Below are 14,786 nucleotides of genomic sequence, written 5' to 3' on the forward strand. Positions count from 1 at the left end.
GTTTATTTTGACTCATTATGATTTTTGTTTATAGCAAATGCTTACTTTGTTTGATTTGTTATGATTCAAAAATATATTGAGTGCTTAATATATGGTCACATTGTAGAATCCTGCTTGACTAACTCTTGTGATTTTATTTTTTGTGTGGACTCTATACATGGATTAAAGGTAAATCTATGGAAGCCTATAATTGAATTACCACCTCATGAGCTCAACCTTTTGCCGTCAAGCGAGAATGTCCGAAAGGTTAAATTAAAACCCTTGCCAATGGCACACAAGTATGCACATTTAATATCAAAGAATGACTTTCTTGTGGTAAACCCATCGAAACTTGATACTTTCCATTGGGGTAAGTCATTTAATGTTGCGAATGACTATAAAAGCATGATGTGTTGGAAGATTGCAGACAAGAAAAAGATGAAATAAAGAATCATGCATGTTAAGATCTGCAATCAATTAGTGTTAGTTTTTGTGTCGAAGTTTAGGTTATCTTTGTTTTTGTTTCTTTTTTTGTTTTCTAAATTTCTTTTGCAAGTAATAGTGTCAAGTTGTTTCATCACTTCAAGGTACTCTCACTACAAAAAAAAAAGAAGTTTTTTGTTGACCAATAGTTTCTGACGTGTCTAGCATATTGACACGTCAAAAACCTTTTTTGACGTGTGTCAAAAGTTAATAAGGCGGGTGTCAAAAATTTCAATTTTTTGACATGCCAATTTTGACACGTCAAAAATTACTGACGTGTCAAAAATTGGCATGTCAAAAATTCTTTTTTGACGTGGCAGTTTCACCACGTCAATAATTTATTGACGTGTCAAAAAGTGGCACATCAAAAAAATTATTGACGTGTCATAAAAAAATTATTGACGTCACTAAAGTTTAAAAAAATATTAAAATAAAATTAATAATTAAAAAAAATCATAATTTAAAAAAAAAAAAAATCGGAAGTTTTTTTTCAATTAAATTTACTTCATGATTAATTTATCATCAAAAATCCAATTGCAACTTAAAACCCGTATAAATCCCTACAAACGTTGAACATCCATATATATCTAACTATTGAAGGAAAATTCCCAAAATCTCGTCATGAATTCACTACATAAGTACTCCGATCTCTAAACATCTGGTAGAAATTCTTAAAATACTTCAAACCCCCAAATAATGTGGAAGAACAAATATAAAAGTGGGTTAGCCAATTAAACAACAACAAAACAAAAAAAAAAACTTCTATATAAGAGACTAATAGATATAGAATAACTCAAATTCAAGCATTTATACCTTGAAATCTCCAAAGATTCAGACCCCTTCCCTTCTCTCTCCATTTCTCTTTCTTCTTCACCTTTTCACCTCTTCTCTCGTAGGTTCGTTCTCTTCTTTTCTTTTACTTTGTTTAAGCTACCAACAAGGGAGGTGGACGTGAGAAGAAGAAGAAGAAAAAAAAAAGAATATATATATATAAAAGTGAGAACTGAAAGACAAGCAGAAAGAAGGAATTTTGGAGAAGAAATTAGTTGAAAGGACAAGGCAAAAGGTAAGAAAATAAGGAAGAGACCTCATCTAGAAGAAGAAAAGAAAAAGAAATGAAAAAAAATGACAACTTATTTGAAAAGGAAGGCTGTGGGTGCACACGGGAGGAGAAAGAAAAAGCGGAGGGAAAAGGACAGAAAAAAAAACGAAAAAGGGGTCCAGCTGGTTTGGCGCCTTTTCGATGAGGTTTCTTGACGTGTCTACAGTAGACACATCAATAAATTATTGACATGTCACATGTGGCACGTCAAGAATTTCTTGACGTGCCACATGTGACACGTCAACAAAGTCATCATATTATTATAACATTGCATAATTTTTATTATTAATTAATAACCATATATATTTTGTTACCTAATATTAATTATTTCCAAATAAATTAAAGATTGCAAATTAAGTACATATATATAATAACCTCATATAGTGAAAGCATTGCATAATTTTTATTATTAATTAATAACCATATATATATATTTTGTTACCCAATAATAATTATTTCCAAATAAATTAAAGAATACAAATTAAGTGCATATATATAGTAACCATATATAGTGAAAGCATTCCACAATTTTTATTATTAATTAATAACCATATACATTTTGTTACCTAATATTAATTATTTCCAAATAAATTAAAGAATACAAATTAAGTGCGCACGAGCGCGCACACACACACACACATATATATATATATATAATAAAAGCATTGCATAATTTTTATTATTAATTAATAACCATATATATTTTGTTACCTACTATTCATTAATAGCCATAAATTAAAGAATATAAGGCACATATATATGATAACCATATATAGTGAAAGCATTGCATATAAGAGACAAGAGAGCATTAACTAGTTTTATAAAATTTTAATAGGTTTGAATATTTCTCTTAATATATGACGACATATACCAATTATACCTATACCAATTAAATTTTGTTACTTAATATATGTCTCAATTCATATTGTTATCTAATTTTGTTAACCAATTAATTAAATTTTGTTACTTAATATAGGTACAAATAATTAATATTATTAATTAATTAATTTTTGACGTGCGAAATAATGGCACGTCAATAATTATTTACGTGTCAAAATGTGACACGTCAAGAAATTATTGGCGTGTAACATTGACATGTCAAGAAAATATATTGAAAATAATAGAGAAAAAAAATTATATGATCAGTTATTTAAAAAAAAAATACTATATACTTAAAACTAAGATAATACATATATGTATTAATATTCCTACAATATTGAAAACGTGATATGTGTTAATACTATATCATTTTAATTAATAACCATATATATTTTGTTACCTACTATTAATTAATAGCCATAAATTAAAGAATATAAAGCACATATAATAACTATATATATAGTGAAAGCATTGCATATAAGAGACAAGAGTATTAACTAGTTTTATAAAATTTTAATGGGTTTGAATATATCTCTTAATATATGATGACATATACCAATTATACATATACAAATTAAATTTTGTTACTCAATATAGGTACCAATTAATATTGTTATCTAATTTTGTTAACGAATTAATTTTTCATACCAATTAAAATTAATTTACTACCTAATTTTTTTTAATACATATTGTATAATTAATTTACTACCTAATTATAATTATAATTAATTATAATTATTGACGTGTGGAATAAAGGCACGTCAAAAAATTTTGACGTGGCATTTAGACACGTCAAAACTTTTTGAACTGTTAAAATCCGACACGTCAATAAAAAATTTATTGACGTGTTTATTTAAACACGTCAAAAATTATTGATGTGAAAAACATGAGTTACTGTTTGCCACGTCAATAAAGTCCCTGTTTTTTGTACTGTCCTTTTAATCTTTACTTATTTGCTTTATTTTGTTACATTAGGGACAATGTAATTTTTAGGGGGAGGAGCTTGATGCTTCATGTTTGTCATTGTTTTGTGTTGTTTTGTTTATTTTATATTTTCACAAAAGAAAAAAAAATGGTTTCGCCTCTTTAGCATGAGTTTTATGTTTTAAGTTCATTATGCTACTTCTGCTAAAGAATGTCATTGCCTTCATGCTCAATTTATTGCATACTCAGATGGCCACATAGACATGACTCTTTGTTAAGGATATAAGTGACTTAGAATATCTTGAGGATAACAAATGTGGAGATTTCTAACCCTTGTGAGTTTTGAGCCAATCATTCTTTGTAGAGGGTAAATTTTCGTGAGATCATGTAATTTGGAAGCGCATAAATAAATTCATTATGTTAGTCTCATTATTCTTCTATTTGGCCGAATGCAAAAATCATGTATTTTATGCCACACTTGAATCTTTTGAAGTCATGAATATTGAAGAACTATGCAAATCATTGAGAGATGAGATTAAGCTATTTTTCTTTATTTTGAGCCTCAACATTCTTCGTATGATACACTATCACTAGTCACCCCATTGAGCCATATAATTAGCCTTTCTTTCTTAAACCCTTTCTCAAGTGTTTCAAGAATGAATTTTATCAAATTATTTCGGTGTGGTGGATTAGTGATTCAAAAGAAGATGAGGAAAAAAAATTGAAAAAAAAAAAAAAAAATCCAATGAAAAGATTGAAGGAGAAGAAGAAGAAAAAAAAATGGTTGATGTTCAAGGGTGAAGGTATACTATGGAAAAGAAATATGAGTGCTTTATTGAAAGAACATTGGAGAGTGAAATTAATTGAACATACAAAAGAAGCCGAAGTCCCATTTATCTTGAAATACTTCTCACTTTTACCATCACCTTTTTTTTTATTTATTTCCCTTTCTTTAACCCTATGTTATGTCCCAATAAAAGTCCTTATTTTTTTTTTTTGAAGATAAGAGTCGTATACTTTTATTGAATCTCAAAAAGGTAAGAATCAAAGGGAGGAAAGTGATTCCTCTCGCCTTACAATACAACAGATACATGGTGGGATTGATGTCCACCTAACGGTATCTATGACATGGGTCCTAGCTTCTACAGCTAGTTCGTGGGCAGCAGCATTTGCCTCTCTTCTGGTGTGGGTTAAAATCGCCTGGTTCAAACCTTGAAGATGTTCCTTTATGGCTTCGGTTAAATGACCATGCATGCTTTCACAGGGTAACTCTGAATTTACTTCTTTAACTACCTGCAGTGCATCACCTTCAAACCATGCCTTCGAGTAGCATTGTTCAATGCAAAACTGGACTGCATGGAGTGCAGCATAAATTTCTGCTCCCACCGGACTGATATCAGTGCGCATTTGTTTACTGAGTGCAGCCAAGAAAGATCCCTTCTCATCTCTACCTACAATTCCCAAACCAATTATTTTTTCCTTAGCATCCACTGCCGCATCCCAATTGAGTTTAACCATTCCACTTGGTGGCGGCTGCCAAAGAATTCGTTCCTCCACCTCTATCATTGATCTTGAGGAGTGTATGGTTTAGACATGTTCCAATGAGTGTAGTGTAAATTATTAAAATAAGCCGCCGGGTGGGGTGGGGAGGATAATAGCTTAAATTAAAGTGTCTATTAAAATAAGCTTTATCCTACCTTATTTTATATTAATTCTTGCATTTTATATTTAACTGTGGAATAATATTTAATTATTAAATGTGAGCTTAAAAGGATATTATAATGCGAGTTATTGCCTTTTCTAGGAAAAAAAAAAAGGAATAAAAGAAAAGAAAAGAAAAGAAAGCCGAAGGAGACTTTTCTCATGAATTTGCAAAGCCATGCGTAGGTGGGAACTAGCAAAACAAAGACGAATAAAGAAGACTTAAAAGGAGAAAAGCTAACGTGGGGCCCGCAATAAAATAAGAAAATAGAAGAAATTGGACACCGCATGCGACACAAAAGGTCAAGACCAACTACAAATCCCCTATAAAAGGATTCTTATTATTTTGAAGGTTGAATTAAATCTATCGCTTTTTCTTCATGCTTTCGTACCAAATGGAATCTGCAACTTTTAAAGAACACTGACTTTGAATGTTTCACAGATATAAAATTCAAACTTGTATGATACTGGAAAATACTTAAGCAAACTTGAAGATTATCTCCCCTCTTTTGTAACAACCTAGATTTTAAAACTCTTATTTAAATAATATTAAATAGATTAAAAGAATAATCGATGAATTAGAACAATGATATGTGGATTAATGATATTAAATAACTATTTAGTGTTAAAGATATATTACATTGATTTTTGACCTCTTTTGTATATTACTTCAATTCTAAAATTTTGCTTCACTAATATGTTTATGGGCATAATTAAACCCAATTTAGTAAATAAATTATTTATATTGGCATTTAGTGAAGTCATAAATTAATTTGAAGCTTTTGAGTTTTTAGCCTAAGAAACAGTGTCATAATTTTCATACTGTCTAATGAGATTAAAACTGCTAAAGAAAGATACCAAGGCTAGCCACCTTTGTTGAAAGCTTAAAGTTTTCTAGTAATGAGGGTTATGGGAAGTATCATGATAATAATAATTTAATAAGGCAAGTGACCAAGTGGGGATGCAAATAGTTAAAGCCTAAGTTGAATCGGAAACTTTGTATAGGCCAAAAATAGACACAAACGAACTCGGATGAAGTCAAACCAAAAATATAAAATGTTTGTCTCAGAGTCCTCTATCTGCTCTCAAAATTTCATGTCAATTGGAGTACATTTGGACATTGAAAAATAAATCGGGATACACTGCCCTCATTTTGGACGAAAATACTAATTGGTATAGAGCATGAAATATGGACTAGGTTCATTCTTTTGGTTAAATACATCTCAACCCTTAGATCAAATGTGTAAAAATAAATCCTAACCATTGATTCTCTTATAAATAGAGCCTAAAGCTAAAGTCACTTTCACTTGAGCTTTTTATTTACAATCTAAGAACAAGTAAAATTGTTAGCTCCTCCTTTCATTTTATTTCTTAGTTCTAGTCAAATACCATATAGCTTAGATCTTTCTTATAGTGTTCAAGTGTTCTTATTTTTCTAAACTAGCTACCTAGAGAAGATTTGGTAGAGTTTTACTTCTAAGGATTATTGGGTAAGTGTTTCTTGTATAAATATCATGATTTATTGCTTGTATCACTTGTTCTCATTTAATTGTTTAAAGACCCAATAAGCGTATAATGTAAAATAGCGTAATAGATACAAGTGAATTAATAATAATGAGTTAGTAGACAAAATCAATTAAGGGCTTATGATATTATCTATATATTATTTACTTTACAGCTTTTACATTCAGTCATTTCTTTTATTGTCATTTAAATTTTAATTCATATTTTCGGCGGTCATCCCCAGAATATGAATTTAGTATTTACATTCAGTCATTTCTTTTATTGTCATTTAAATTTTAGTTCATATTTTTGGCGGTACGGACCATTGGTCTCATCCTCGAAATATGAATTCAGTATTTACATTCAGTCATTTCTTTTATTGTCATTTAAATTTTAATTCATACTTTGGTAGGTACAGACCATTGGTCTCATCTCCGAAATATGAGTCATGCTTTATATATATTATTTATAATACTAGCTTGTATTTAGTGATACTGGCCATTAGCCTCGTCACCAAAAATGAATTCAGGCATAAAGCTAGTTATAAGTGACTATCTTAGATTAATATAATAAAATGAGTAACTAAAGATGAAGTGATGGATAATAAGTAAATATAAAAAGATGAGGGTCTTTAACCAATGATATTATTGGAGAATGAACTAAGTATTGTTTGTATGTATGTATTTATATGCAGAAGTGGAGCAGAATACTACACTAAGGAGAGTAAGTATGGATATACTTACTGAGTACTAGCTTTGTTTTATTGTTATAGGAATTCTTATTTTGTCTTATTGATATAATTTTGCAATACAACTGCTGCATAATGTGTCTAATAAAATGGGCTGATAAGATAGCCACCTTAAGAACAAGCTGGGTGGATTGCCGCGAGGAACTGTCGGTATCTCAGTGGATGGGGGTATATAACCGTCCAACATGCCTAATATATAACTAAGCTGGGGCGGTGTAGTTGCCAGCACCAAACAAGTAAACCTCTAAAGTGTGAGGGACATAACGAACGTAAGCGGGCTGAGAGCTCATGACAAGAGGTCTGAAGAAAGATTATCATAAAACACAAACTAATCTGTCATTACGCTGCATTCACAACTCATTCATTATTATATATTTTAGTCTTTAATCTTACTTGTTCAAACTAGTCTTTTTAGTCTTTATCTCTAGGAAAATAGATTACTCACTTGTTTGCCTATGTAAATATGATAACGTCATCTTTACATAGATCTTGATGCAGGAATAGAAAGTGAGGACGATGGTCCTTTTACTGGTTTTGATGGTTGATAAACCATCTACTGTAGGATTGATGCTTACTCTATGGAGCAAGTCTCATTTATGTTAATCGCTTTTATTACGTATAGTGATGTGTGTGAACTTAATAAATATTACCATATTAACGTAGGTGCCGTCTGTTGCATATATTTGGTACACCTAGTGTGTACATATGTTGTAATGAAAACCATGTTTCTATTTTATATCACCTTGAGGTATTTCAATCAGCTCAATTGTGTTGTGTAAGTTATTCCTAGGTCATAGAAAAAGAAAAAAATATACATACTCCGATATAAGATTGTATTTTCTAAAGTTGCAGTGTCATGACTTCGATATTTGCCAGCTCAAATATCGGGGTGTTGCATCTTTAGCTTAAAATCTTCTGGAAGAACATAGGAATGCAACCATACTTGATCAGAGAACAATGATCCAGAGCAAGTTTTATGGTAATCTCCATGAGGACAATAGATTTCATTACCATCGCTGTAGACTCCAACAATAATTGCAATTTGATAGTGAGGATGTTCTTCATCTTGTCCACCCTCTGCTATTATGTTATCCTGTATATCCACTCATTCAAAATGAGTAATTTGGAATGCCTTAAAGTGACTGATGATCACATTCTCAAAATGAATGTTTATGTTATATTTATATTTACATATTAGCCTTACTTGTTCATAAAAGAAAAGGCAAGATACTAATAAAAATTGTAAAAATTGACAAAGGTTGTATGTATGTATTGTTAAGACCAACCTTCTCACTTTAAATAGCTAGAAGTATGTGTTTTCAAAATTTTCGATTACGAAGCTGTAGGGCATTCCCTAAAAGTTTTGTATTTAATTTTTTGTAAAACATTTTTTTTTTGTATTTTTTGTATTTTTTTGTAGTTTGTTTTGAGAAATGTGTTTTTACCAAAAAAATAAAAGAAAAATAAAAAATTCCAAGAATTATATTTAAACTTTTTATAAAGTTCAATATAATCTTTAATTAGAATTTCGAAATGGGATTTTTTTTTTTTTTTTCTCAAGGTGGGATTAACCTCACATGTTCTCCTTCTATTATGAACATCACAATTTTTACATGAATATTCAACCCTTGAAGTCAGATAACCATCTAACTTGAAGCAATATTGTTATTTTGTAAAATATATATTTTCCTAGTAGCTTAACTCATGAAAAAAAAAAACAAATGTAAAATTTAAAGGGATTTTTAACATAATTCTTACCATATTTTGTAACACCCCACCTCAATCACACACAATATTGTCCGTTTTTGGCTCTCCCAAGCCAGACTTCCCAGGAGGTCACCCATCCTGGTACTACTCCATCAGAAGCACGCTTAACTGTGGAGTTTTGATGGGATCATAACCATCACGGCTTTAAAACGTGTTGTTATCATTAAGGGTGTTGTATACATTTAAGCACATCCCCATCTCCATACCCAAGTGATGTGGGACGTTACAATCACCCCCTCTTAGGACCCAGCGTCCCCGTTGGGGACCCTCATGGGATTAGCCCATTCTTGGCATCTGTCCTAGCGAGTGCCCGCTAGCGACTTTCATGGGCTTATGCACGCTCCCCCTATCTCAGGCTAGGCAATGGCTCTGATACCATTTGTAACACCCCACCTCAATGACACAATATTGTCCACTTTTGGGTCCCCCAAGCCAGACTTCCCAAGAGGTCACCCATCCTGGTACTACTCCAGCAGAAGCAACCCTGATATGTGCGCAACAAATGGAAAGTTCATTTTCCATATTTTATTTTTTAAAGTCTTGAAAAAGTTATTCAAGCAAATTATCCCATCTAAACCAAAAGAATCGACCGAGTTTAATTAATTTTAGAACAAAGATTATTTAAAAGTTTAATTACAAGTAGACATTTTTAAATGTAAAATAGTTCACATGCATGCATGAAAACATATGTATATGGGATGTACCATAATTAGAAGAAAAAAAGAACAATATAGAAGGAAGACAGCAAAGGTGGTTAGAAATACCTGTTTCCCAAATACATCCCAGATAAATTGGCCACTTCGTTTAGGGCTCTCTTCCACCCCTCCACCTTCATTTCATCATCGTTGAACCTTTTTGCAAGTTCAGTGAATGCTTCTCCAACCCTATTGGTTTGATGTCGTACTTCCGAAGGATTTACATCATAGAACAGTGGTAGATCTAGTATCTCCCTTGTCTTTCTGCACTCGAGGATCTTCATCAGCTCCCCCAAGCACCATCGGGATGATGCGTAGTTTTTAGAGAGTACAATGAACGAAATATTTGACTCTTCAATGGCTTTGACAAGTGCCGGTGAAATTTCCTCTTCGCTTCGAAGTTTGTCATCCATGAAGGTGTTGATTCCTTTTCGACGTAAATCTATGTACATCCCATTGAAATTTCCTCTTAGCTTGCTTCGAAGTTTTATGAGTATCTTCGCCTCCAAAACTCTTGAGTACATCCCATTGAAATATGGAAGAAGAGAATGACAAAGAAGCTGTGTGGAAGGCCGTGGACGAAGTTGCAAGAGTACTAGTTAGTAGAGAAAATTGAGAGAGAATTGCAGAACCGCTAGCTATACCTCCCTAATTGTGCAAGTTTGTCAAGATAATAATGCAAGCTGTCACATGCTCGCGACACGTCAAATTAAAGAGAAATGAGAAACTTGTTGGCAACGGCAACAAGCTTATAAATGTGGACTTTGACCAGCTTTATGGGAGTTTTTTGCTGCAAATGGCAAACCCACTACATTAAAGAGAAACAACTTGAACTTGTGCACACAACCACGTACTGGCTAATTGCTTGGTTGTTGACTATTTTTGGAGGGGCCATTAGCCAAACATATAAGACTTAATTTTTTTTTTCCAGCTTTAGTTGGGGCCATCGCTCTTATTGGTCTCCACGTGGCTCCGTCACTTCTTAAAACTCTTCGTGTGAGCATAAATAACATAACTCTCCACCTTCATTTTCGGTTTAAACTTATTACAGAAAACCTTCCAAATGCATAGAAAACCCTCCAAATGGCGGATTGAGATTTTTTAGAATTCTCTTTAAATTTGAGATTCTGAAATTCATAAAATTTAGTTGTTCATCTCATCTAAACGTCTAAAATAAGTCATGTTTTAGCATTTAATGAGCAAACATGACTAATTTTAGACTCTTAGATCAGATGAATGGCTGAGAATCTCAAATTTAAAAGGAATTCTAGGGGATCTCAATCCACAAATGTCATATTAGTACGAATAATAATACAACACATTTCTCTTATAATTAAAAAAGAAAAACAAAAGAAAAAAAAAATATAAATATAAAAATATAAAACCAAAATATATATATAGGGTTTGGTTGGATCACTCCAAATTGGCCAACAAGGTAGCCGAACCACCCCTAAGGATTTAGGATGGTTGGGCACAGTTTTTGTCAAAATTTCAAATAAAAGTTCAAGATAGGGAGTTATTTGTCATTTATACTTATCATATGGAGTTTTAAGTAATTTTTTGGGAAAACTTCACTTAACCCCCTTGAATTGTCATTACTTTTGCAATGTCCCCCTAAAGTTTAATTTCTCACAATTTAGTGTATCTATCTTTCAATTGTTTGCAAGCTCACCCATCCACTAAATTTTTCCAATATACTCCAATTTGTTTTAGGAAAAAAATTACAAAGATTAAGGCATTGGTTCGAATTTAACAGCATGCAAAAAAAATTTTAATATTTTTTTTCTAAAAAGGGGTATTTTGTTGGGATTTAATGGAAAATCCCAACAAAATCTATTGGTGATTTTAAAGAAACATTTTAAACGCCATTGCTGATTTAATATTTACTTTAAATCTAGAGATTATCATTATTGACTTTTAATCTATTGGTGATTTTAAAAGCCACATCACAGTTGGGAGGACACTAGGAGAACACTAGAAGAACACCTAGCATTTCCTTTTGTTTTATTATATTTTTTCAAAGTCCACCTTGTGGGCAAGAGGGAAGAAGGAAACATAATGAAGAGAAGAGGAGACGAAAGGAAAGACTTGTGTGTTTTGTTTGTAACTTCCATTTGGAGAATTGGGTCTGTTGTCTATTCAAGCGTACGTGGAAGGAAATGGCCGAGCAAAGCATTTGAGAGAATTGCCTGACCTCCCTCGACTCTGTTAACCATCATCATATGATTGTCGTAAATGCTGAGAAAGAGAAAAAGATGGTAACTACAGCTAAGGAAATTACTTGTGTAATGAAATCGTATGAGCAAATCATGTTTAGGTTTAAAGTGTAGAAGACAAAAAAGAAAAGAAAAGCAAGTAATATGGTATTTAATGCTGTCAAAGGAAACATTCACACTAATGCAAACAAAGGAAATATTCATTTATTCTTGTTAATTTCTCTTTAACATATATTTGGTGTAAATAAGTGTGTCAACGAATTTTTTTTTTTTGAAAAGAATTCCATCATCTTTGATTCTTTATTCATATCAAAAAATAAGAGCATGACGCCCTAACAAAACCAGGTCACTGATACATCTTGAAATTTTTTCAATCCAAACCTGATCTATACTTTGGTAGACATCCAATTTGACTAGTTCATGGGCAGCAAAATTTGCCTCCTTTTTTATATGAACAATTTGCCACTTTGAACATCTTCGATATCATCCAGATTCCATAATGTGGCCATATCTTCTCCAGTTTTGTCTCTTGACATTGACTGCTTTCACTATCGTGGGGGGCTTTCCAGCATGGATAGACAGGCTAGCCCAAATGTTAAGGGTGAACACCATTTTCAGATACTCAGCAGAATTAATCTACCCCTCTTTGTGCAAATTAAATCGTAACACAATAACAAAATAATAATCAAGCAAACCCACAGGCAAGACACCCAGATTTTTACGTGGAAAGCCCTCCAATGCGATGGTAAAAACCACGGGACCTAGTCCACTTAAATCTTCCACAATAAAAAATAATGAGTTTACAATTGCGTTCCCTAGAGAAATATCTAGAGGTTATCACCACATCAAGAATACATGCATTCCTCTTGGATTAAACATAAATTCATCACCCAAAAGTGGATTCCAACAAGAATAAAGAAAGATCTCACCAAGTAGGTATTAACAACTAAGCGATTGGAGAGGAATTCCGACGATCGACACCAGTCAATATGTAGCACTCGTCATCAGGAGAAATACTCTAAAATTGCATCAAGATCGGACCACAAACGAACCTCTAATCTCTGACGGATGTGAATAGGCGAAACCCTTTTTTTTCTCCTTTTTCTTTTTCTTTCTCTCCCTGGGCCGCACTCTTTCTTTTCTTCTTTTTATTTTTCCCTTCTTTTTGTCTCTCATAAACACACGTATTGTGTGTTAGAATTCTACTACAAGCAAAAATCTTTGTTTTGTTGTAGTCCATGTGGTCCCCACGTAAGAGGGACCACCCAACAACTCTTGCCAAAGCCACCAACAACTCAATTGCCACACAGTTTGAAGGTAGTTGTTTTCTTGAAAACATTAGAGAAACTTTTGGCCAAATAGACGGTTTAATCCGTTTGCAAAATAAACTTCTTTCTAAGATCCTAGGAGGCGTAAGTCTAATTATTAACAATCTTGATCAAGGAATTACTTTGATACAATATAGGCTTTGCTGTTTGAGGGTACTTCTAGTTCTTGATGATGTGGATCAATTAGTTCAATTAGCAAAGTTAGCTGGAAAAGGTAATTGGTTTGGCTCAGGAAGTAAAATTATCATAACAACAAGAGATAAAGATTTACTTCATTCACACGGAGTTGATTCAGTATACCAGGTGAATAAGTTGGATCACAATGAAGCATTTCAACTCTTCAATCGACATGCCTTTAAATGTGGCGCACCTAACAATGATTTTATGGAACTCACAGAACATGTAATAGGTTATGCATGGGGCCTTCCACGGGCTTTAGTATTGCTAGGTTCAAATCTATCTAGTAAAAGCTTGCATGAATGGAAAAGTGCATTGAATAGGTATAAAAGCATTCCTAATAAAAAACATTCACTGTATACTTAGAATAAGTTATGATGGGTTGGAGGACACAGTGAAAGATATTTTCCTTGATATTGCATATTTTTTCAAAGGAGAAAAGTAGGTAAAGTCAGGAAAATACTAGACAATGGTGATTTCCTTTCAGATTATGGTATAAAAAGTGCTTGTGGATAAGTCTCTCACATCTATTGATGAGTTTGAGAGATTAATTATGCATGACTTGCTGTAATAAGTGGGTAGAGAAATTGTTCGACAAGAATCACCCAAAGAACCCGGCAAACGTAGTAGGTTGTAGTTTCATAAAGATATTCGTCATGTCCTAGAAAAAATTACGCTAAGACTTATATTAAAAAACTTTATAATTTACAATAGTTTCTTTTTCATAAGTAACAATTTGCTCCCTGCAGTCAAATTTGATCAAAACACTTGACGGATTCCGTTAGTGTGCCACATGAGAGCCAATAAAATGATGACATGTGTCACTATATATATTCCAATAATAAAATGAGTAATTTGCTAATAATTTGTTAGAAACATCTTTATGAAACTACCACCTACCCACTTCTTTGGGTGATTCTTGTCGAACAATTTCTTTACCCACTTCTTTAAGCAAGTCATGCATAGTTAATCTCTGAAACTCATCAATAGATATGAGAGACTTATCCACAGACACTTTTATACCATAATCTGAAAAGAAATCAACCTTGTCTAGTATTTTCGTTGCATTACTTGCTTTTTATCCTTTGAAAAATATGCAATGTCAAGGAAAATATCTTTCACAGTGTCCACCAACCCATCATAACTTATTCTAAGTATATCGTGAATTTTTTTTATTTGGAATGCTTTTATGCCTCTCCAATGCACTTTTCCATTCATGCAAGCTTTTACTAGATAGATCTGAACCCAACAATACTAAAGCCAGTGGAAGGCCCCTTGCATAAC

The 14,786-nt window shown here is 32.4% G+C and overlaps 1 protein-coding gene across 1 annotated transcript; it reads right to left on the reverse strand.

Annotated features, from left to right (window-relative positions):
• Positions 1-4,411: 4,411 nt before the first annotated feature.
• On the reverse strand, positions 4,412-4,933 carry LOC132162980 (uncharacterized). Its single transcript, XM_059573187.1, has one exon. The coding sequence runs from the start codon at positions 4,931-4,933 to the stop codon at positions 4,412-4,414; it is 522 nt and encodes a 173-aa protein (XP_059429170.1).
• Between the last annotated feature and the right edge of the window lie 9,853 nt (positions 4,934-14,786).

This window comes from Corylus avellana, chromosome ca10 (assembly GCF_901000735.1).
Source record: "Corylus avellana chromosome ca10, CavTom2PMs-1.0".
Lineage (NCBI taxonomy): Eukaryota > Viridiplantae > Streptophyta > Magnoliopsida > Fagales > Betulaceae > Corylus > Corylus avellana.